Here is a 26,291-nt window from a genome sequence, read left to right on the forward strand (position 1 = left end):
TAAACACAATTTACAACTTTTATGTTTCCCCTTCAAAATACAAGTAAATATTTTATTTAAATTAACTTAAAAATATTACAATTTTTATTTAAAAAATAAAAGTGAATTTTTAATTTTTATAAAAATTAGAAAACTAACTCTTTTTTAATGAAAAAAATATAAAAAAAAACTTTACATTGTATGTTTCCTTTTAAAAATAAATCTTTATCTTTTATTATTAATTGAAAAATAAAACTCAAATTTTAACTTATCAAACTGGAAAACTTAAAGATATACATCAAATTTGAGCTTAATTGTTTACTAATAAAATAAAAGTAAAACATTGACTATTGTTTCATTTGTTTTTATTTGGAAAATTGGTGGGTGATGTTATACATTTAATATAATACTAAAAAATAAGACATAATAAAAAAATTTTATAAAACTAAAGCAGCCACTGCATTAGAAGTTCCAGAACCTTGATATACACAACCACCGCAGTTGATCACCGTGCAAGCCAACTGACTTAGCTATACTTTAATGCTTTTTCTTTCTGCTGTGACACGCTGATGACAGCTGGTCTCAGTGCTATAACAAAATCATTGTTAAAAAAATAAACAAAATGAAGTGTTAAAAATGCTGAAAAGAAAAAAATAATCACAATTTCCTCATAAAAATTAAAACAAATCAAAAACGAAATTAAAAAAAAACTTTATTTATTTTATCAAACTCCTTAGCTTTAACCACATGTAAGCTTCTAAAAATTACGCCAATATTTTGCGTTTTTTTTCGTATACATACTCGAAAAAATTCACAAAAACTTGGCTCATACTAAAAATTAACTTAGAATTGGAAGTGGGTGTTACAAAATATGTGAAATAAACTAAATTATCAAACATTCAATTTGTCTTAATTAAAATATGCAACTAATATGCACTACTTATGTGTGTATGAAAAAATAATAGAAAAACATCACAAATGAGAGTACAAAAAGTATGAAAATATAATGGTAAAAATGAATTGATCTACGCTAATAACAGAAAAAAGGCACGAAAAAATATTTGCTAAAAAAAGCTGCAACAAAATAGAATTCCCTAACATAGATAAATACGCAATATAAATAAAAAAAAAAAATTTATGTAAGGCGCCATAACCCCCGGAGAGATTTTAGGCCGAGCTTCCGGTAATATAGTATAGCATAAAATCAGTGTACACAAATATAAGTATCTAATAGATATAAATATACGCTTGGGTATAAATATGTAGGTAGCAATAACAGCATTGTTTTTGTAATTTGTTTTTGTTTTTTTTTTTTTTTTGTGCTTAACAAATGTTTATAATTTTCTGCATTTACTTATATTTTAAAATGATTTCTTACATAGTTTTTTTCTTTAATATTTTTAACATAATTGCTAAACTTGCGCAATTTTAAACTTTGTATCGAATGTGTTTATGTATTTTGTTATGTATATATGTTTGTACGTAAGGATAACGTCTTCATCAACATACTTTTTTAAGCTGAATGACAAACTTGTAATGCTTCTAGATATATATGTACTTATTTCTCTAGCTTAGTACACGTAAAAACCTATTAAATTTACACTTAAAAATTTATTAATTACACAAGTTTACAAATTCAGGTCAACTTTTGGATCTGAGCAGATAAGAACGATTCTTAACTATATTTGATATGCTGAATTTGAATCTGCATTCAGTTTTTTAAGATTGATTCTAGTTTCCGAGTTCTCGCATGATAGCACCATTGTGCTGTTATAGCAGCTTTTAAATAGTGGCACTGCTTGATAAGTCATTTCAACTGTAACTGTAAAATAATATAAGAGTTCAGAGCAAATAAAAATGCAGAGACAATGTTGCAAAGTTGATTCAAAGTGTTTTTGTTACGTTTGTGGTTGTTATATGATTAAAAAAAAGTGGCAAAATAATAACAAATGCGCTCAAAGATGCGTATCTGTACTACTTTGGTTTCAGAGTAGCAGACACTCATAAGTCATGGATACCGAAATTTATTTGTAACGCATGCAAAACAAAGCTGTATAAGTGGTCATTGTTAGAACGTGAGTACTTTTCCTTTTCCATGCCAGCGCTCTGGAGAAAACCTAAAAACCATGTAGATGATTGCTACTTTTGTTTGATGAAAGTTACGGGTATAAATGCAAAAAAATATAAAAAAATATAAATATCCTGATGTATCATCAGTATCCAAGCCAGTTCCACGTACTGCTAATTATTCATTGCCAGTTTGTCCAAGTATAAGCGGAAACGTCCTGGAAACTTTAACTTCATCACCCCGAGCAGTGAAAGGGACTTTGTCATGGAAGCGACACATTTAATTTCGCAAGATGAGCTAAGCGATTTGATTCGCGATTTGAATTTGTCCAAAGAAGAAGCAGAGTTGCTAGGATCACGATAGACTCTCGAGCACAAGTTACTGTATACAGAAACAGAAATCAGGCACTTCAACCGTTCTTCAAAAAATAAGACAACATAAGTTTCTGTAACAATATCAATGGTTTATTTAATGAAATGAATACGATCGCACCGAATGGCGTTTATTCATTGATGGTTCCAAATACAGCCTAAAAGCTGCTGTTCTCCACAATGGAAATAACAAACCATCTATTCCGATTGCGCATGCAGCACAAACGAAGGAATGCTACGAAACTACGAAATGCGGAAGATCCTGTGCTTCATCAAATACAATGATCATAAATGGAAAATATGTGGTGATCTAAAGGTTTAAACATTAATTCCAATTAAATCGAAAACACTTATTTTTTATATTATTTCAACAGGTAATTGGTATCTTAACTGAGATGCAATCTGGATTCATCAAATTTTGTTGTTTTTTATGCTTGCGGGATAGCCGCGCAACTGAACATCGTTATGTGAGAAAAGAATGGCAAAGTCGTACTCAATATGAGCCTGGAGAGCAAAACGTCTGCGCTGAACTACTTGTAAATCCACAAGAAACTAGGCCTTATAACGAACTTCGTCAAAGCATTAAACCGTGAAGGACCGGCTTTTCAGTACTTAGTCAAGTTGTTTCCTAAATTGTCATATTCAAAAATCAAAGAAGGAATATTTGTCGGACCTGATATTAGAAAATTAATGGCTGATAAAAAATTTACAAAATGTTTAACGCCTGTTGAAGCAGCCGCATGGGCATCTATTCAAAATATCGTTCACCACTTTCTTGGTAATCACAAATCCCCTGATTTTAAGGAAATTATTGGCGATATGTTGGAAAATTATCGAAAGATTGGAGCGAGAATGTCTCTAAAGATGCATTTTCTGCATTCCCATCTCGATTTTTCCCCGAAAACTTGGGTGATACGAACGACGAACAATGAGATCGGCTACACCAAGATCTAGCCAACATTGAAAGACGATACCACGGATTTTGGGATGAAGGCATGACCGAATACCAATCTTCATTTCTGATTTGTTACTTTTAAGTTAATAAAATGAATATTATTTGACAAAAATCTTTAAAAATTAATTTATTGACTGTATTAAAAACTAGAATCAATCTTAAAAACCGGATTGAAGCAGCGGATTCAGCGTCATAAATTTTCTTAAAAACCACTTTTAGTTGCCTAGATCCAAAACTGTGTATACTTGTGTTATTAATCTGTATGGATATATTATTTATGAACGTATGTATTTAGTATGTATACATTTCCAAGTGAAATGTATATATGTGCTATCATTTAATTAATTTAAACTATACATTTAAATTGTCTTAACTTTAGGTAAAATTTAGCGCAAATCTTTTTTTTTTTTTTTTTGATAAACTTGTTCTCATGCTCTGGCAATCACTTCTTTATTATTATCGTAGAAGTGATTTAATACCTTTTCTATAAGCAATTTGACGTAAGACGTTCTTCCTCGCAGTTCGTATTATTTTCAATAATTAATGGGGCTGCTGTATATTTGCTTAACTGTGCAAAACGTTCCATAACACATGATGAGGAGAGACGTGCTTCAGCATCGTGATCCCAACATTCTTCCATTGTGTCACAGAAAATATTTAGTCCCTATAGTAAAAAATTTAAAAAACAATTTAGTTTGCGACAAAGCTAAATTTTAGTTAAATTTAGTTTATTTTGGTTTACTTACTGCATGCGTACGCCATGTATTTAGTAGGCGCGGTCGTAGTTTCTTTGTAACGACGGTATCTTGTATCTCATCTAAAGTGGGACGTTGTCCAAGCTGATGAAAAATAAAGAATAAATTTATATAAGTCAAGTCATACCGCTCCCATGTAGACGTTACTTCGAACCGCTGCACGGTGGGGTATATCATCAATTTAGCTGGTCAAAAGTCGATTTTTCAAAATATCCCAATTTTTTTTATACTCAGTTGAGCAGAGCTCACAGAGTATATTAACTTTGATTGGATAACGGTTGGTTGTACAGATATAAAGGAATCGAGATAGATATAGACTTCGATATATCAAAAGCATCAGTATCGAGAAAAAATTTGATTGGGCCATGTCCGTCCGTCCGTCCGTTAACGCGATAACTTGAGTAAATTTTGAGGTATCTTGCTGAAATTTGGTATGTAGATACCTAGGCGCTCATTTCAGATCGCTATTTAAAATGAACGATATCGAACTATAACCACGCCCACTTTTTCGATATCGAAAATTTCGAAAAATTGAAAAAGTGCGATAATTCATTACCAAAGACGGATAAAGTGATGAAACTTGGTAGGTGAGTTAAACTTATGACGCAGAATAGAAAATTAGTAAAATTTTGGACAATGGGCGTGGCACCGACCACTTTTAAAAGAAGGTAATTTAGAAGTTTTGCAAGCTGTAATTTGGCAGTCGTTGAAGATAGCATGATGAAATTTGGCAGGAACGTTACTTGTATTACTATATGTATGCTTAATAAAAATTAGCAAAATCGGAGAACGACCACGCCCACTTTTAAAAAAAAAATTTTTTTAAGTCAAATTTAAAAAAAAAAGTTAATATCTTTACAGTATATAAGTAAATTATGTCAACTTTCAACTCCAGTTATGATATGGTGCAACATAATACAAAAATAAAAGAAAATTTCAAAATAGGCGTGGCTCCGCCCTTTTTCATTTAATTTGTCTATGATACTTTTAATGCTATAAGTCGAACAAAAATTTACCAATCCTTGTGAAATTTGGGAAGGGTTTAGATTCTAGGACGAAAACTGTTTTCTGTGAAAAAGGGCGAAATCGGTTGAAGCCAAGCCCAGTTTTTATACACAGTCAACCGTCTGTCCTTCCGCTCGGCCGTTAACACGATAACTTGAGCAAAAATCGATATATCTTTACTAAACTCAGTTCACGTAATTATCTGAACTCATTTTGTATTGGTATAAAAAATAATCGAAATCCGACTATGACCACGCCCACTTTTTCGATATCGAAAATTTCGAAAAATGAAAAGAATGCCATAATTCTATACCAAATACGAAAAAAGGGATGAAACATGGTAATTGGATTGGTTTATTTACGCATATAACTTTAGAAAAAAAAATTTTAAAATGGGTGTGACACTTACCATATTAAGTAGAAGAAAATGAAAAAGTTCTGCAGGGCGAGATCAAAAGCCCTTGGAATCTTGGCAGGAATGCTGTTCGTGGTATTACATATATAAATAAATTAGCGGTACCCGACAGATGATGGTCTGGGTCACCCTGGTCCACATTTTGGTTGATATCTAGAAAACGCCTTCACATATAGAACTACCACCACTCCCTTTTAAAACCCTCATTAATACCTTTAATTTGATACCCATATTGTACAAACAAATTCTAGAGTCACCCCTGGTCCACCTTTATGGCGGTATCTCGAAAAGGCGTCCACCCATAGAACTAAGGCCCATTCCCTTTTAACATACTCATTGCCACCTTTCGTTTGATACCCATATTGTACAAACGCATTCTAGAGTCACCCCTGGTCCACCTTTATGGCGATATCTCGAAAAGGCGTCCACCTATAGAACTAAGGCCCACTCTCTTTTAAAATACTCATTAACACCTTTCATTTGATACCTATATCGTACAAACAAATTCTAGAGTCACCCCTGGTCCACCTTTATGGCGATATCTCGAAAAGGCGTCCACCTATAGAACTAAGGCCCACGCCCTTTTAAAATACTCATTAACACCTTTCATTTGATACCCATATCGTACACACAAATTATAGAGTCCCCCCTGGTCCACTTTTATGGCGATATCTCGAAAAGGCGTCCACCTATAGAACTAAGGCCCACTCCCTTTTAAAATACTCATTAACACCTTTCATTTGATACCCATATCGTACTAACAAATTCTAGAGTCACCCCTGGTCCACCCTTATGGCGATATCTCGAAAAGGTGTCCACCTATAGAACTAAGGCCCACTGCCTTTTAAAATACTCATTAACACGTTTCATTTGATACCCATATCGTACAAACAAATTCTAGAGTCAGCCCTGGTCCATTTATGGCGATATCCTTAAATGGCGTCCACCTATAGAATTATGCCCCACTCCCTCTTAAAATACTCTTTAATACCTTCCATTTGATACACATGTAATACAAACACATTCCAGGGTTACCCAAGGTTCATTTTCCTACATGGTGATTTTCCCTTATTTTGTCTCCATAGCTCTCAACTGAGTATGTAATGTTCGGTTATACCCGAACTTAGCCTTCCTTACTTGTTTTAATATACTCCCTACATACCCCAAAACCCATCTGCAACGTCAATGGAGCTAACCGCGCACATCTAAAGTTGTATAAAAATTGTATGCAGTTGGATGTATTTTTTGATTAAAAAGCAATATACCCTTCTAACCTAAATACTTGTTCGCTTGCTTAGCCTGAATCAAATCTAGTTACATTTTCTTTTAGGACAGGTAAATGTGTCATATGTTAGATTTTGTGTTCCGCATGTTTTAACTGAGTTATTCTACTTGTAATGTTACTACTTTTCAATATTAAATTAAAAAAAAAAAACCTTGCAAACAAAAAGATATATCTTTTTTTCATGGCATATCATGTCAGTAATTTTTTGGCAATACATCAGCGTTTGTGTTTGTTTCAAAGTTTGATAACAAAACGGCTGCGCATACCCGCGATTTTTTGAGGTGTGATCAATTTTGTAAGAGGCTGTCGTGAAAACCAGTGTTTTTTAGTTATCGTGATGCAGTTTTATATTCTCCGATAAGTGTGTTTTGTGTTCTATCAACCGTATACTAAATATACCTAATAAATGGCTACATTTACTCGTCTTCAGTTGTACACAATGATGCAGCAACATAATGACAAAACTTTTGACGAAAACTTAGAATTTGTGCATAATTACTTTATATTACTGAACTATACTAATTCTGAAGAGGACGAAATTTTACATCAGATGTCACTACTAAAGTAGTGGATATACTCAGATATATTTACAAGGTGACAACCCTACCTAAAAATGTATTTATTGGAAAGCGGGGGTGAAATACCTTTGCTTTGATACTCTTATTGGCATATCGCAATTAATTTTTTTTAACTTAAAAAAATAATTTAAAAAAAAAATTTATTTAAACGGTTTTATTGAAAACAATACTATGAAAAAAATCGCCTCATATAAAAAATCGCCGTCAGGAGGCTCAAGGATTGACATATTAAAAATACGCGTATTTGTGGTCCGATTTAGTCATATTTGGAACAAATATTACATACAGTCCTGTAGAAGTGACATCACAATACTTTGGAATTCGAGGGGGGAAAAGCATACGTGGTGCAGAGTCGAGTAAAGTCTTTGGAATGAGGTATTGAGGACTTAGATTGTAACAAATTGTCAGGAAAGAGTCCTTGTAATAATGAGACACTAAATGAACTAAATAGAATGAGAAATAATTGGCAATTAAATAAACACTAAAAACTTGAAAATAAAAAAAATAAAAAAAATATTTTAAGTTAAACGGTTTTATTGAAAACAATACTTACATGAAGTAATAATAATACTAAAAGCTAGATAATAATTCGGTAGGTATTAGTCATCGCACTCCTCATCAATATAGGGCGTTGATCAGACCATTAAATAAAAGCGTTGGGCGCGTGAAATTTCTAAAAATGTGAGGCGTGGCATAACCTGATTAAGGTTCAATTGGTCTTACTTATGACTATCAATAAAAATTTTACGCGTCCAATGCTCTTATTTGTCTTATAAAGGCCCTAGATTGGTGAGGAGTGTGATGACTAGTACCTAGGACCTACCTAATAATTTTATAGCTTTTAGTATTATTATTACTTCATGTAAGTATTGTTTTCAATAAAACCGTTTAACTTAAAAATTTTTTTTGTAATTATATTATTTTCAAGTTTTTAGTCTTTATTTAATGGCCAATTATTTCTCATTCTATTTGGTTCATTTAGTGACTCATTACTACAAGGACTCTTTCCTGACAATTTGTTACAATCTAAGTCCTCAATACATAATCATTTCAAAGACTTTACTCGACTCTGCACCACGTATGCTTGTCCCTCCTCGAACTCCAAAGTATTTTAATGTCACTTCTACAAGACTGTATGTAATATTTGTTCAAAGAGCCAAATCGGGCAGGCAAGTACGAGTTTTTTGAATATCTCAATTTTTGCGACACCTAGCGCGATTTTTTTTTACTAAAGCGGTTTCTATTTCTGTATGTCAAATATGGTTTCCAAGTATGAGCCAAATTGGACCACAAATACGATTTTTGTGAATATCTCGATTCTTGCGCCACCTATCGGCGATTTTTTTCACAGGTCGCTTTCTATTCTTGTATGTATTATGTGTTCCAAATATGAGCTAAATCGGACCACAAAAGAAGATTTTTTGAATATCTCGATCCCTGCGCCACCTAGCTGCGATTTTTTTCATAGATCGCTTTCTATTCTTGTATGTATTATGTGTTCCAAATATGAACCAAATCGCCCCACAAAGATTTTTTGAACATCTCGATCCTTGCGTCACCTAGCGGCGATCTTTTTCATAGGTCTCTTTATATTCTTATATGCATTATGTATTCCAAATATGAGCCAAATCGGACCACAAATACGATTTTTTTGAACATTTCGATCCTTGCTGCACTTAGCGGCGATTTTTTCAAACGTCGCTTTCTATTTATGTATGTATTATGTGTTCCAAAATTTGTGCCAGCCAGCCAGCCTGTCAAGTCAAGCTAAATAAAACCGCTTTAAAACGTGGCAACCTTTTTAAAACATCCTCAGTACCAACATCTAGGTGAAAAGTCTTAAAATGTAATACTATATCGATGAAGCCGTTTCTGAAATGGTAGTGGATATACCAAGAAATATAAAAAAGGTGAGGTGGCAACCCTATTTAAAAATTACCCCGGGTCCATCCGAAACCGGGGCCCAATCCATAGTAATTCTGCGCGGAACACCGTGAATTTACTGTCAAATATTTCCTTTCATAACAATGAAACAACACTTTTTGAACAGAAATAACTGCTGTTTTAATTTTGGCCAGCGAGATATATCAAATGCCCCACCGTGCGCTGTCTGTAAGGCAACGCCTCAGGATTTTTCCCGACCAAGGGCTGTCGTTTCAGAGGAACACAATTTATTAAAATATGATTATCATTTACCTCAGCTTCAAATGGCAACATATAATCGCCAACAGGTCCCACAGCGGTGCAACGTGACACCATTTCCCACAACACCAAACCGCATGCATATACATCGATGCGTAAAAATGCATCACGATTAAAATTAATAGCGCCCTCAAGCACTTCTGGTGCCATATAGCGACGGGTGCCAACTTGACCATGCGTTTCGCCACATGGTTTTCCTAAAAAGCAAAGAAAGTTCTATATGAAAATACATTTAAACAAATCAATTGAATGCTTACCTGGCTGAAAGACCATAGCCAAGCCGAAATCGGCAATACAAGCCGTTAGGTCACCTTTAAGTAGCACATTTGTCGATTTGAAATCTCTATGTGCTATAGAAGGTTTTAGGCCATCCGCCTTGTTGGACGGTATTTCTTCATGTAAATGCATTAGACCTTGTGACATAGACTCAGCTATTTTGCACAATTCTGACCAAGATAGCGTATGCGATTTCAAGTAATTACATAGTGAACCATTCGGATGATAGACAGACACGAGCCAATATTCAAGTTGAACTTTTTCTGTATGCTTCTCGCAGCCAAGAAACTCTAAAATATTTGGATGGCGCATACGTGGTAGCTGTAGAGATAGAGTATATATAAGAATGTTACAATTTCATTGGTAGTGGTTTTAAATAAATATGAGTATTTAGATTCAAAAATCAATTGCCTACCTTATAAATATCGACTTCGGTATTCCAAGATTCCTTCTCTTGCATGCGAAATATCTTGACGGCAACATCTTGACTATGTAATTTGCCTTGCCAAACATCACCAAAACGACCACTGGCCTTCAACTCCAACAAATGTATTGGCCGATTGTTGAGTAGAGGAGATGCATTTGTTGCTTCGGTTTCATTCTACAAAAATGGAAAAGTTTGAGATTAAATTAATTTCAAAAAAAATATTATTATTAACAAATACAAAAATTACTGTTGGTATTTCGTTAAAATTTGTTGGTTTCCGCTTGCGATAATAGCAAAAGGCGAAAGGTGTCATCAAAAGCGCCAAGCAAACGAAAACAACAGCACAGATAATTATATATATTACATTGGTGTTATCGGTTGTCCTTTCCTTTGGCACTAGAAAGATATAAAAATATTCATTTAGTAATAGTTTCATGGCATAATTAGTCATATAAGGATTCTTTAAAATTAAGGCATATCTTATCAAACCAAACCAAGATGAATCTTTACAAGCTGAGGTCAAAGCGAATTCAAACTGAATTCGTCGTACATTAGAATGACAATTGGAAATTTTGCGTTATTTCCTTTACAGACATGCTACGATACCAGAGCGTACCCCCGACTTCATCGTCACCGAAAACGCACTTTCGCATACTTTAAACAGTGTTGCCATTTTGGTGCTTTTGGAGGCAGATCTAGTCCTTTTTTTGTGTTTAGCTCCAAAAATTCCGGTTTAGCTCCTAGCTCTGTTTTTTTTTGCTCTTTTTAAAATGTTTTCGCCTTTTTGGCTCCAAAACTATTTCGGCAATACATATTGTGAAATTTATAATGTGTTTTAGGTGTGTCGAAGTTTTATTTTATTTGTTTCGTTATGTATGATGTTGCAACTCGGTACTCAACTGATAACAAAAAATTTAATCGATAAACTGTGTCATGAGGTTGTACATTTGCTTTTCCAGCTTTAACTGCAGATTATAATAAACTTTTGTAACGATCTCTTAAAATTAATGAACACAAAAAATATTTATGTATGTAGCGATAACAATAATTCATCTTCTGAGGACGAAATCATAGATTTTGAAGTCTAAGGCCCTTCATACATATCTCCCCCCAACATAAACTTAAATATCGCACGACACCTTACCGCCAAATGGCAAAACAAAAGTTAAAAAATAAAACGTGTTTTTGTTGTTAAAAAATATACCTTATTTTTTTTTTGTTTTTTTTTTTGTTTTGTGAGTTTACTGTACTTTTTTATAACTATGTTTAAGTTTGATTTGAAATAAATGTGAAAACTTACATTGACCAAGTAAAGGTGTCTAAGTTCGGGTGTAACCGAACATTATATACTCAGCGTGAGGTTCAATTGTACATTTCATTTCAGATAAATTACTTTTCTACATAACACGTGGCACCGCCCGTTTAAAAAAAACTTCTCCCCAATTCCTCTTACAATAAAACTTGATAAGTGAAATATAATTGATTCAAAACTATTTATTGCTAAGTTATAGCTTATTATTCTAGTCTACGACCCTTTTAAACCTTTTAAATTTGTTTTATATCTAAGTTGCCGTGGTCTTTAACCGATCCCGTCCATTTTTACTAGAAATATTTTCTGCTATAAGGAAAATATGTGTACACAATTTCATTACGATATGTTAATTTTTCTTCGAGTTATGGCTCCTGAAACATTGAAAATTGCTTAGACAAAAATAGGGCGGTGCCACACCTATTTTTTCAAATTTGGAGTTTTTGCTATTTATTGTTATAAATCCACTTGGGAAATGAAATACCATTGATATAAAGCTTTTTTTGCAAAAATATAGCTTATTTTATTCGTCCACGACCCTTTTAAAAATCTTTTATATAAAAGTGGGCGTGGTCCTCAACCGATTTCGTCAATTTTTCTTCAAAGCAACCACTCTGCCGAATTTTGCTACGATAGGTCTAACCATTTTTGATTTATGATTAATAATATTTGTAAAATAAATTTTATCACAATTGGGCGGTGCCACGCCCATTTTAAAAAATGTTTTCAAATTTTTATCAGTCCACATATCAAATTTGAACATTCTAGGTATATTATTTACTAAATAATCAGGTGTGCATTTTCCAAAATGTTATATATATATAAAGTGGGCGTGGTTATCATCCGATTTCGCTCATTTTCAATACCAATCTATTCTGGGTCCATATAAGTTCGTGTACCAAATTTTGTGAAGATATCTCAATATTTACTCAAGTTATCGTGTTAACGGACGGACGGACGGACGGACATGGCTCAATCAAATTTTTATTCGTTACTGGCGATTTTGATATTTGAGCGTGCTCTCCGCAAGGTTATTGAATCCGCCTCGGCTCGCTTTATTCCCGCCGGAATAATTCCCGAAATTCGGCCTCATTTTCCGGCGGAGACCGCAAATTTAGCGAGAGAACGTGACCCTATAAGACAGCTCAATCCCGGCTTCCCCAAATAAGGGATATAAACCAACGCATCAGATTGCTTGTTGGCGAAATGGGAGGAGCATTTGAATAGTTGTAACCTCTCTGCCGGTGTGGGTAAGCTTTGGTCCACCGTAAAGTCCCTATCGAATCCGCCCAAGCACAATGACAAAATTTCCGTCGCCTTTGGCGATAAAGTGTTGTCGGATGCGAAAAAATGCGCGAGCGCTTTTTGCCGACAATATATAATGCATTCTACGGTTGACAAAGTTAGATGGAGGGCCAACAGACACGCACATAAACATAAATTCAGCGCGTCCCAATTACCATCGGTCAAGCTAAACCATCTAAAGCAGTGGGCCCATGCCGATGCTTAAAACCCTAGGAAAAGAGGGTTTCAAATAAGTAGCACATGTCTTCAACCTGTCCCTTTCCACCTTTCATATCGCCCGATATCTCTGCTTTTGCTTAACTTCAACATATCAAAGCTACCTTCGCCACCAGGAGTTACTATCGTTTCCTACGCCGATGACTGCGGCTCAGGCCCACAGATCGATGAGCTTTGCAACAAAATAAACGGCTACCTCCCTGATCTCTCCAGTTTTTTCACCTCGCGAAACTTGACATTATCACCGACTAAATCATCATCGACCTTATTTACAACATGGACGTCCCAAATGTCAAACATTTTGAACATCCACGTCAATGGCACTACGCTACCGACTGTCTTACACGCCAAAATCTTGGGTGTGACGTATGATCAGGATCTACATTTTGGTGAGCATGCAGCCGCAATTGTACCGAAAATCCAGAGCCGTAATAAAATCCTCAAATCTGTTGCTGGCAGTACTTGCGGAAAAGATAAAGAAACGCGCGTTACCACTTACAAAGCAAATGGCCAGCCGTTTGCGTGCTACGCATCCGCGATATGGTCGCCGAGCCTAAAAATTACTAACTGGAAGAAACTACAGGCCTGCCAAAATACTGCCCTCAGAACCGCCACGGGTTCTATTCTTATGTCCCCAGAACACCATCTACATAATGAAGCGAAAATACTCCCCATCAGGGAGAGAAATTAAATGGTAACCAAACAGTTCCAGCCAAAAAACAAAAGCCGAGTATATGGCCCGACCAATAATGTGACTGAATAAATTGAGCAGTGCCCGAGGCGAGCTAGAAGGCCAAATCAAATCGTTCCCGAGATGGTTGGGATAGTACTTGAAAGAAGCTACTATTAACACTTTTCAAAACCTTCGGGGAGTGTGTTTATAACTAAACAACAAGGTCTAGGAGCATAGAGCAAGTGGGAAGCGGAGTCCTAAAGTCGGTAAAGGCAGTTAGGTTCAGTTGCAGGTGCGAGATTTCAGGAACTTTTCGGCTGTTGTAATCCTATCTGGCATACTTTGGCACTTTCGAAAATTATTTCGAGGATATTCTCTGGGCGATTTGGGCATTATTTTCACACCGTTTCATGATCTTACGAGAATATATCCGGCCCATGTCGAGATGTCTCCGTGACATTTCAGGCTTGTTTTCGGAATTTCGGGACAATATCTGGATTATTTTTGAGATAACTTTGGGATTGATTTTAAAATAATTGAGCGACTGTTTCCGGATTGCATTGTGGATCATTTAAGGATTATTTAAAAATTGTTTTCTTGATTAATTCAACCAAATCACATCGGTATGGGATACATTCATTTCGGGATGATTATAAAGAACATATCTGTCCGGTTTTAGGATAATAATTTTTGTGATACTTTCGGTACCATTTCGGGATTATTATGCTCCACCAACCACACCGAAGAACCTAGGTTCAATTCCCGGACAAAGCAACATCAAAATTTAGAGACAAGTTTTTTTCAATTAGAAAATGTGTTTTCAAACGGATTCGCCCCTAGGCAGTGATATGGCAAACTCTCCGAGTGTATTTCCACCATGAAAAGCTTCGCAGTCAAAACTCATCTGCTTGCATATGCCGTTCGGAGTCGGCGTAAAACATGTAGAGTCCGTCCAGGCAATTTGTGGGAAAAATCTTGGGGGGTTATCGCGCCTTATATATGTATATATTTATTTATACTATGGGGATAATTTCGGGACCACTTCGGTTTTTTTGGAATGAGGCCGAATCTCATTTCGAGGCGATCCCTAGATTCGTGACACATGGATTTCCGGATAGTTTCCGAAACAATTTTGGACTATATCGGGACCAAATCAAAAACATTTTAAGCATAATTTCGGGACCATATCGGTATTACTTTAATGTTTCTTTCGTAGGTTAAGGGATTATTTCTTAACTATTTTGGATTGTTTTAGGGACTGTGACGCTAGTTGAGATAGTCAGAAAAAAATTGTGTCCTGCAAAGCTCTCTCTCAATTATATCACCACCACTGTATCGCGCCAAGTTAACGTTCAAGTTTATGCCTTTTCTTACTACATAGGGATAACACATTTTCAATAGATTTACAAATATTTTTATTTATTCAATACTGTCTATGAAAGAACATTTCTTACAGACTAATAACAATGGTGTAGGTTACAAAATAAAGCATACCTACTTAAAATAGGAGATTAAAATATTCAAAAGGCTTGTTTTCCTATGGAAAAATCAAGGGAAATACTCTGAGATAGAATATTAAATTCGCTGCTAGATCTTGCAAGATGAGCATTACTGGCAAATTTAGTTCTGATTTTTTTCCAATAAAAAGGATAGGTGACGCGAAAATGTGGAATGTTAAAAGTAATCCTTTCCAGAAGATACGGACAATCTATGGGACCATGGATAACATTAAACATGAAAGTCAATAATAAGATTGACCTACGGGTTTCAAGAGATTGTAGGTCAAGTAGCATAATACGGGATGCATAGAGTGGAATGGGAGTATCAAATTTGAGGGACCGTAAAGCGAAATAATGTTCCCAAACGAAATTTTTCTCTAACTTTTAACACTCTTTTTCTTTTTCTTGTAGAAAAATATGTCGCAGCAACAATTAGACAAACAAAAATTTCGTTGACATGAGAACACCACAGGTGAACAACTGCTCAAGTGGCCAAATGTGGAAGGGTATGCATGAATGTTATTAGGAAACTATATAAGTGTATGTGTGTGCATGTGTAAGCATAAGTAGAACCCAAGAAAAGCGCACAAAAATGAAAGTTCTCCCCTAATTTTAGAAACAACTCTTCTTTATCACAGACTACCCCACTACTTACTGCACACATACATTTAAATACTACTACGCACATGCCACAGAGAAAATGTAAAAATCGGCACGAATCATAGGAACGTGCTCCAAGTGAAAAATGAACACAAAAAAAGGACTTGCATCAAGAAAACTAAAAAGTGCGGTGCACTTAGATTATTTTAGATTTTTTGTATACTTTTTTTGCAAAAACAAAAAACAACAAACATCGTCAAAAAAATAACAAACTGATTAAAAGTAAAGAAAATAAAATGTGTACGAAAACGCAACAGCCACATTAAATTACATACATACATACATACATACAATTACAGCAACGTGCACCGCACAGTAGTCGATTTGACCTCACGAACGATGGAAATGTTCAAGTAAATGATTTAGATCTCTCGTCTTTTTTAAACGGTTTTATTTAGCTTGACTTGACAGGCTGGCTGGCCGGCACGAATTTTGTAATTGAAATTTAATTAACTTCCCGATAAGCTACAAGCTTGAAACTAGGAATATAGTTCAGAACCCGATGACAATGTAATAATAAAAAAAACACCGATAGGTGTCGCATGGATCGAAATATTTCAAAAAATTGTATTTGTGGTCCGATTTGGTTCATATTTGGAACACATAATACATACAAGAATAGAAAGAGACCTATGAAAAAATCGCCGCTAGGTGGCGCAAGGATCGAGATATTCAAAAAACCGTATTTGTGGTCCGATTTGGCTCATTTTTGGAAAACATAATACATACATGAATAGAAAGCGACCTATGAAAAAATCGCCGCTAGGTGGCGCAAGGATCGAGATATTAAAAAAATCGTATTTGGGGTCTGATTTGGTCCATATTTGGAACACATAATACATACACGAATAGAAAGCGACCTATGAAAAAATCGCCGCTAGGTGGTGGAAGGATCGAGATATTCAAAAAACCGTATTTGTGGTCCGATTTGGCTCACATTTGGAACACCTAATACATACATGAATAGAAAGCGACCTATGATGTCCGATTTGGCTCATATTTGGAACAAATATTACATACAGTCCGGTAGAAGTGACATCAAAATATTTTATAGTTCGAGGGGGGACAAGCATACGTGGCGCAGAGTCGAGTAAAGTCTTTGGAAGGATTATGTATTGAGAACTTAGATTGTAACAAATTGTCAGGAAAGAGTCCTTGTAATAATGAGTCACTAAATGAACTAAATAGAATGAGAAATAATAGGCAATTAAATAAAGACTAAAAACTTGAAAAATAAATAATAAAAAAAAAATTTAAGTTAAACGGTTTTATTGAAAATAAAACTTACATGGACTAATAATAATACTAAAAGCTAGAAAATAATTAGGTAGGTCATCACACTCCTCGTCAATCTGGGGCGTTGATCAGACAATTAAATAAAAGCGTTGGACGCGTCAAATTTCTATTGATAGTCATATATAAGACCCACTGACCCTTAATCAGGTTATGCTACGCCTCACATTTTTAGAAATTTCTTCCCAAAAAACCGTAAAATGACCCCGAGAGGGTCCGAAATATGGGGCCCGATCCATAGTTTTTTTGCATTGAACACCTTTCTGCCGAAAGCCGCGCTTATAAACAATTACGCTGGGTAGGTCCGACACCGGTTTGGGGATCAAAACTAAATGCGCGCAGAACACCTTTTTGCATTAGTGTGTGTGTGTGTGTACAACAAATCTGACAAAAAACAACAACCACATGAAAATTAGAACCGATTATTTGCTTATACATATATTTTGACAGAAATAAAAATTTTAATTTTCGCTTCCGGATTCTAGAAACGGAGGTCGAGACGTGTCTTTTGACACCACCTTTGATAATTTTTGATAAAAATTAGGTGGTGCACCGTCTTATAAAACGTTACCCATTTTTTTTATAAAAATCCCGGGATATCAGGGTGAATATTCGTCGTGATACGATAACCGTTCGAAGTCCTGGCAAGATGTAAATCGCTAGCGAGGGCAAACCTACCACTGTGCAGCGCTTGGACAACTAACTAACTGAACGCTGTGTTACGGATATATCTGAGGGGATGCATGCAGCTGGAAACGATTTTTTTTTCTGCCTTCCTCGCTGCTGCATTTGTTCTGCTTTATACTATATTTCATTTGCTTGTGTATGTATGTACGTTGCTGAGTTCGTTCACACGACAACAGCAAATGTTGTAAGGTGGGGGTGATGAATTCGCTACAACCAAATCGCAACAGCAACAGCAAAGTCAACGCGCTACCACCAATGTGGCACGACAAATATTGGCTGCAACAGCGCGAACAACTCAACGGAGCAGAGAGAGTGATGATGATGACGCAGATGGCAGATGGATTTACTTGTGTGTATGTATACACATGTAGGATAATGTGTGTAGAGTAGTAATCAAAGCAATCCAAAGGCAAAGCAAAGACCCCAAATGATACAAAGTGGCAAAGCAAAACAAAGTAAAAATTGGGGTAAACATTGAGTATGGTGCTGCTCCATGGCATGCAACTCACACACTCAGCTTACGACTCGCAAATCGCGTGAATCAACCAACAAGAAGCACACGTGCCACGACTATTGCTTGTTTTTTTCCTTCATTTTGTTTTGCTTGCTTTTGCTACCCCAATCGCCAAATGAATTTAAGTACTTCAGCAGATGAGCAACAGCATCAGTATCAAGCACATTTTGAAGTGGATGCAAATACACATTTGTTGGTATATATAAATTGTATGTATGAATGCACATATTTATTAAGGTATAACAACGAAAATCGTCACTTGAGCTACTGACAACCCACCCTTTGAGAACAGTGTGATAAATTAATACAAATGCGACTGAGGTGCAAAGCTGGGTTGCTCGTTATATCATTCGTTTCAGAGCGGGCTGTACATTAGGCTTGGGACCTGCACCCAGCCTCTGATAACTAGAAAAAGTCCTACTGTTTGAGAGCCGGAAACTGAAACACCGCGCGCGCTGATGGTGACGCGCTGATGGATTACCCCTGGACCTATTTAAATAAGAAAGGAGGTCCTGCCTCCTATGGTGGACCTGCCAGACCATATTTTCACTGTCCACTGTGCAATCCACGTTGATATTTTCACTGTCATAACTACCAGTTTTTTGGGAAATACTGCTTGGGAGTTTTCAATATATAATGAAAGCGTGACTTTTTGCCATACATAACATTCCCACCACTCTTTTCTATTTTGTGTGGATAATGTAGCTACGTTAAAGTTAATGTGTTGGGTGCGGCGTTGTTGAAATGAGAGTCTGAGTTTGTTTAAGCGCAGACTTTACATAATGATTTAGAAATCTAGGAAACTTTTTTATAATTTTGCTAGAAATATTAAGGCATGATCTGCTTTCACTCGAGTTCGCTTGCTGTATCCGGAAAATTTTTAAATTGAATTGCAGTACATGCTGAGGATTATAGTTTTTACCTAGGTTTTTAATCAAACAAATAAATCTTCTTTTTCTATTGAAATGATGCCCGTACGTAGGGACCACTAACAGAATTTTGACCGTGGAGTGTGGCTCCTATCTGAAAATTTTGTATACAGGAACAATTGCGTCAGAAAACAAAAATGTTGTCATAACAGATGTTCCGAAGTTTTTGATTTGCGATAAAGACACTCTCCGAGGGTTTTGGGGAGAGTTATCGATGTTGATGATCCTTTTCCGGATATACATAGATCCGGTAAGTTCCGAAGTCTAGAGCAGAAATCTCGACTGATAGGTTGAATCAGTATTTTTTCAAGAAAGTCTTAATTCGAGCTTTAAACAAATAGAGCAGGGGCTAGAAAACGCTAATTATTTTCAAAAGAATACAAGAACATTAAAAAAAGTGCCAAACACATTTCTAACATGCAAAGCTGCAAAGCTAACTAAAGTTTAGAATTCTTACTGCGTACTATAAACTTAATAATGCGTACATGAAAAGATACGCAAAATAGTGCACGCCTTCACACTCAATTTCAAAATCAATGCAGATTCATGAACTTGAAAACTAAACAGTTGGATAACACCACGCACTATATTTGCATACCTTTCCTTAGTCGTATGTGTGTACAAATGTACAATGACCCCAACATGTTACGGTCCCCCTTCTGTTTTATTAGCTTACCTTGAGTTGTTGCCTCAGTGGTTGTGGGGATCCACTTGTGTTCAGTGTTGCACATTGAACCCTTACAACAACAAAAGTACATATTATTTGTACGGGGTTCAGCGCTGGTAATACACTCCGTTTGATTGCATTCGTGCATATCTGTGAAGCAACCCTTCATTTTAATTTTTGTTTCACCTACAATACATACAGAGAAATGGAAATTGTTAAAAGGGATAAAGTGGTTTTATAACATTTTTTTACATATTTCACATATTCTTTGTGAATTTATTTTCGCAACATGTAACAGAACATTTGAAGGCAACACATACCGGTGGCGCTATCCATGGACCAAAGTACATAACAGCTGGATGTTTTATCCGACTCTGCTCTGCAATGTTCCACTTTGATCGCACAGTCACCCTCCGTTGTGCAATTCTTTTCATCATAATGTTCACAATCGATTCTATGGCCATCTGGTAAAACGGCGCCCTCTGTCCAACTCGTACAATCTACAAATGCAAATAAATAAAAATAATATAAAGTAAACTTTTGAAATGACAAAAATGTATTTATATATACAGTTATGGTCAAATAATTAGAAACTTAGTTCATTCTGAGGTTCTTAACCCAAGCTTAACCGCCAATGCAAGAGGAACTCATCAAATTGATTATAACCAGTGGGGGCAGAGGTAGTGGTGGAGGCAGAGGTAGTGGTGGAGGCAGAGGTAGTGGTAGGTATAGAGTATTGGGTAGAGGTTAAGGTTGAGGTAGTTTTCAAGTTAGAGTTTGCATTATACGTGTGTTCCATATTTCTCCCTTTTTAAAGCTCTCCCTTGTGCTTGCGTCCAGGTCTTGTAGCAATTTGCTGGACGGCCAAAACCATTTAAATACCTAAGCGCCAATTAAGTAAGTCATACCTACTGAGTTTCCTATTCGAGGTACCCGTTGCTAGAGAGCATTTGGGTAACACAGTAGTTAATCTCGTCAAATTGTCCAATGCCCAAATCTCAATGTATGTGAGCATTATTGCATAGTATTTGCCTCTGTTCAGTTTCGCAGCGCTCTTGACGCAGTCCAACTCAAGCATTTCTGGTTTCTTGGCAAACGGCTCCTATAAGTCCTTCATTTGTTGGTGATGCAATCTCTCCGAAACTTAATTACGCGTAGTCTTTGGCCGGATATGAATCCGGTAGGCTCCGCTAATAGCACCTTCTGGTAGTAGCCCAATTGCCGAAATCTTCGGTCGGTGGGTTTTAGTCGCCTCGCATGATGTCAGCAATATTATAAGCTCCTTAACCGAAGTTCAGCTAGCTTTCAAAGCATGAACCTGTTAAGCAAAGGCTACTGTTTTGGTGCCTTCCTTGCCGAAGAATGATCAACTTGGGCTCAATATTTTACTCGGTAGCCTTATCTTCATAAACCTTCTTCACGGTTATATTTTAGTAGAGGGCTTCGAAACCAACTTCTGCTTGCTTGTACTTGTTTGCTGATCCCATCTTAAACCCGTTACCTAATTGTTGTTTTTTTGAACTTCGGCCCTGCTCGGGCGCCATGGGGGCTATCATGCTGGCTTAAAATCAAAATACTTTAGAAAAAAGTTCTAAGCCGGAGTCACCGGTCCTGTTGTTATTGTAACAATAAAAATACTTCACGATAGCATATTGTTTTGATCTTAACTGTACATATATACATACATACATACATATAGTTGTTCACTTATAAAACAATAAATTCCAAATCAAACAGATATAAAACATAAAATATGTATCAAATGAAAGCCAACAAAACACAAAGAATAAGAGAGATAAAAACTGAAAGTATATAGGAAGGAAACGAATAGAACACAAGTCCACACAAAAAGCGAAATTTTGGTGTAAGTGGGCTTTACTTATTTACTCACAAAAAAATATCAACACAAAGAAAATATTATCGGTAGATATACGAGGTTTATTCCAAAGCAGAGCTGTAAGTATCAACTCCCGCATCAACAGTATTGGTTGTGCCCTTTCATCTTCCTTTACATAGAAAGTTGGTAAAGTAGATATCGTATTTAGTTTTAGCGGCCCGCTTAAAGCTCTACTTGTGTATGTATGAACTTGCTTCAGTTCAGTTAGCGGCGTTGAGTTAAGTGTAGTGCAGTAGGTGCAGAAACTGCACAATTTTCACTTTGTAATCATATCATATGCCACACAATCACTATCGTAAACGACCTCCACACCACACTCAGTTGCTGCTGGTGCAACAATCATCGGCCCACAGGGCAATTCACGTCGACCGCACGTTTTCATTCATTTATACAAGAGAATGTGAATTTGTGAATTCTACTATGCTTTACGTTCTTTACGTTCATGATGACAATGTGCGGGTAATTTGTGTTGAGCAAGGAGTTCGCAATGAGCTGCATGCTACTAAGGACATATCTTTCCCTCCTAAAACTCATTGTGATGTTATATTATGCCTACGTTGAGGGTATGTAAGAAGCATGTACATTAAAGTGCCTTTTATACATGGAAAGTGGGTGGATCTGATATTTATTTAAACTGTGAGAAGTTGTTTTTAACTTTAATAGAATATGAAGTGGATGAGCGATGAGCTGTAAAACTATTTGGGGTAGGTTTCAGTAGCTGTGTATTTTAGTGTGGATATTTAAATATTTTAAGGTAAAACTTTGTATTTAAATCTCGTGAGGTCCACCTCTTAAACTTCTGGAAACGATTGTATTCTACGATATGTATGCACGTACATGCCTATGTATGTACGTCCCCCAGCGGGTTAGAGGGTCAGAATATACCCGCGGCAGGTATGCCTGTCGTAAGATGCGACTAAAATACCACATTCAAGGGGTTTGTAGCGCAACCCTTTCAGATTGCCAGCGCAATGTATAGCTTCTCCAAATCGAATTGTCAACCTCACCTATCCGTGGCGAATCCTGTTTCATTAACAGCCGAGGCTCTGGCGACCCCGAACTCCTCATGCATCTACGGGGCGTGAGTGCGGTATGGCCAAGGTTGTTGTTGTTGTTGTTGTTCTTGTAGCAGTGCTTCGTCCCATACAATAATAATAATAATAATAATTTTATTTATTTACGGTCTTTAAGACCTAGTTCAAGGTAAAAATATATATATATAAATAAATTTTTTACATTACATGCTTAATGACTTACAGTAAAAAATAATTTTGCTTTAAACTCATTAATATTTTCACAGTCTTTCATCGCATTTGGTAATTCATTGTACATTTTATAACCTATATATTCTAAAGTCTTCTTCGCGAACTCCGTTCTTACTCTAGGCAGTCTTATATTTCCGCTGCTTCTAGTTCCATAGTTATGTATTTCATGATTAAAATCCCGTTCAGATAATTCGGTGTTATTCCTAATTTCATATGATATATAAATTTCAATGTAAAATAATATATCGACTGTTTTACACTGAGCCAGTTTAAAATATTTAGCATTGTAGTTTTTGGTGTTCTAAGCGAACATTTTAAAATTAATCGCATTGCCTTGTTTTGTTGTATCTGCAGTTTTTTTATTTGTGTGTCATTCGCTAATAGCAGGATTGTTGGACAATAAATAATGTGCGGTTCAATAATTGATCGATACACTAATATTTTGTGTCGTTGATTAATATATTTACAAGTTCTGTACATAAAACCAATTTTTTTTGCAATTTTGTTTTCTAAATAACTGATGTGTTCTCAAATCTAAGGTGGTACAGATCACATATTGTCATCAATATCCTCTAACGGGAGACCAACGAAACTTGCTGTTCCAACAGGGGTGGACCATAATGATAGGGGTGTTAGAGGCGTTGGTTCCACGTTACAATTGAACAGATGGTTGGTGTCATGGGGGGACACATTGAAAGTAGGGCATACATTTTGTATGTCGGGGTTGATTCTGGATAGGTAAGTTTAACCTGTTACAGTATCCAGATCAAAGTTGAGCTAGAGAGACTTGCGTTTCCCTAGGGAGTGTGTGTTCCTCTTCTGTAAGTTTAGGGTATGGTCCTTTGAGTACAGAATTCACCGGGCAATTCCTGACATAGAGGTCCGACGCCTGTTTGTAAAGTTCACTGAGGACCTGCTTGTGTTTTTTGGCTTCATACGGCTGTGTTCTCAGGTGCCGAATTCCTCATAATGCTTACGGCGTAGCATGCAATCGGCTGACCAATTGATTTGTAAGTGGTAATGAGCGTTTCTTTATCTTTTCCCCAAGTACTGCCAGCAAGAGATTTGATGATTTTATTACGGATTTTCGGTACAATCGCGGCTGCAAGCTCACCAAAATGTAGATCCTGATCGAACGCCACATCCAAGATTTTGAGGTGTAACGCAGTCGGAAGCGTAGTGCCATTGACGTGGATGTTCAAAATGGTCGGCATTTGAGACGTCCATGTTGTAAATAAGGTCGCCGATGATTTAGTCGGTGATGTCACGTTTCGCGAGGTGAAAAAACTGGAAAGATCAGGGAGGTATCCTTTTACTTTGTTGCAAAGCCCATCGATCTGCGGGTCTGGGCCTGTGGCCATTATTGTGCACTCATCGGCGTAGGAAACGATAGTAACTCCTTCTGGTGGCGAAGGTAGCTTTGATATGTAGAAGTTAAACAAAAGTGGGGATAGGACACCACCCAATTGTCAACCTCACCATCCGTGACGAATCCTGTTTCATTAACAGCCGAGGCCCTGGCTGTTATCGATCGTTTTTTCATTTTATGGCCTTTAAAGATACAGATGCTTCGTCCCGTACAAAAGGCAGGAATACACAATTTTCATCAAAGTCTGAATGGTATTGCAGACAAACTGGTTGGTACAGCTTTAAAATTAATTATATGATTTGTGGCACCGTAGTCAGAGCGCAAGAGGGACATCCATCATATATATGGTGTTCAGACATCATGAAGGAGCTAAAGCCCACAGCAGATTTTTTTTTTTTTTTTTTTACAAGCTGATTATACTCTCATCTTTATCGATTTCTTATGAATGTTTTCACATAAAAAACAACTTTCCCAAAAGTGAAGTTATTTTCCTAACGCAGAAATGGGACGAAATGAATGTGCAGAGATGTGGTTTTTAAAGTCGTATGCAGCTAAGTCTAGGATAACACTGTGCACCGACTGATAGCAACAAAAAACAAAATAAGGCATCGAAATGCAATATTGTTATTGAATAAAATTTATGAATATATGTGTAAATAAGAGATATCGACATTACTTACTTGGCAGCAGGAAGAGAACGAGTAGCATTGGCAGAGGAATAAGCGGGGTGCGCCATAGAGCACTAATTTTATTCATATTGAAATTTCCAAAATTGTTCTTCATAGGATAATAAGGCATAGCTTTGTGACTTTTTGTTTATACATGGACACTTGCTGAAAGGATGACGATAATTAAGAAGTTGTCCACATCACGGCAATCAAATTTTTCTATATTCTTAAATTAATATAGATGGAAGATGTAATGGTATATATTTTTAAGGAATTAAGTGGACTAAATTTCTGAAAATATGCGCTCTGCTTCTACTTTTCCAAACGTTCTGTATACATTATTATATCAGTTTTTTTTGCTACAATCAGGGCGGACAGTTGCTTCTTGATATTTTCACTTTAGAAACTATATAAAATTAACTTATCGAATTGATTGCGGAATTAATGATTGATATAAGCGTCACTTGCTTTTGCTTACACTCGATAGGTAGATATGTATGAATGCGTATTGTTATTATCTTTTATCATTATTAATTCACTACTTGGAGATATATGCACATATGTATATATTTATTTTAACGCAAAATACACATTTTAACATGATCACAAAGTGCCCAATGTACACCAAAAGAAGCCAGCATACGAATTTTCAATCGCTTATAACGCGATTGCAAAACATTTATTTCAATTAAAACCTTTCACATTTTGTTACAAACTTATTAAATGTACTTTATGTCCACATTTACTATGCAATTTAGCGCATTAAATCAATTAAATTATATTATTCCGCACGAACGAAATATAGAACGAAACTGTTTTGCTGTCATTTTTGACTTTTCTTTGAGCCAGGCAACTGTTCTCAGCACGCACTGTTCACAGAGTTGCCATTAAAGTCTTGCGGGGAGTGAGAGAGCTGACTAGTGAGCCGACAATCAGTCTCCTTGTATTGAAATGGTATATGATTGAATGAAATAGCAAAGAGGAAAACAGTAAGTAAATTTTGTTTTTATTTTGATTCTTGATC

The 26,291-nt window shown here is 36.0% G+C and overlaps 1 protein-coding gene across 1 annotated transcript; it reads right to left on the reverse strand.

The window, feature by feature from the left end:
* Positions 1-671: 671 nt before the first annotated feature.
* On the reverse strand, positions 672-26,093 carry put (activin A receptor type 2 punt). The gene is made up of 9 exons (XM_067763084.1): positions 25,280-26,093; positions 20,389-20,568; positions 20,078-20,254; positions 10,564-10,712; positions 10,305-10,490; positions 9,871-10,210; positions 9,608-9,810; positions 4,120-4,212; positions 672-4,037 (listed from the first exon to the last, which is right to left on the reverse strand). Exons 1-9 carry the CDS (start codon positions 25,395-25,397, stop codon positions 3,858-3,860), a joined length of 1,626 nt encoding a protein of 541 aa, XP_067619185.1. The 5' UTR covers positions 25,398-26,093; the 3' UTR covers positions 672-3,857.
* Between the last annotated feature and the right edge of the window lie 198 nt (positions 26,094-26,291).

Source organism: Eurosta solidaginis, chromosome 1 (assembly GCF_040869045.1).
Source record: "Eurosta solidaginis isolate ZX-2024a chromosome 1, ASM4086904v1, whole genome shotgun sequence".
NCBI classification, from domain to species: Eukaryota; Metazoa; Arthropoda; class Insecta; order Diptera; family Tephritidae; genus Eurosta; species Eurosta solidaginis.

Bases quoted from the DNA above. Each gene is read 5' to 3' on its own strand.
- put (XM_067763084.1), bottom strand. From the start codon at position 25,397: ATGCCTTATTATCCTATGAAGAACAATTTTGGAAATTTCAATATGAAT. The intron at 10,491-10,563 runs GTAATTTTTGTA...CCATTTTTGTAG, and splicing joins ATTTTAACGAAATACCAACA to AATGAAACCGAAGCAACAAA. The intron at 4,038-4,119 runs GTAAGTAAACCA...TTTTTACTATAG, and splicing joins ATACATGGCGTACGCATGCA to GGACTAAATATTTTCTGTGA.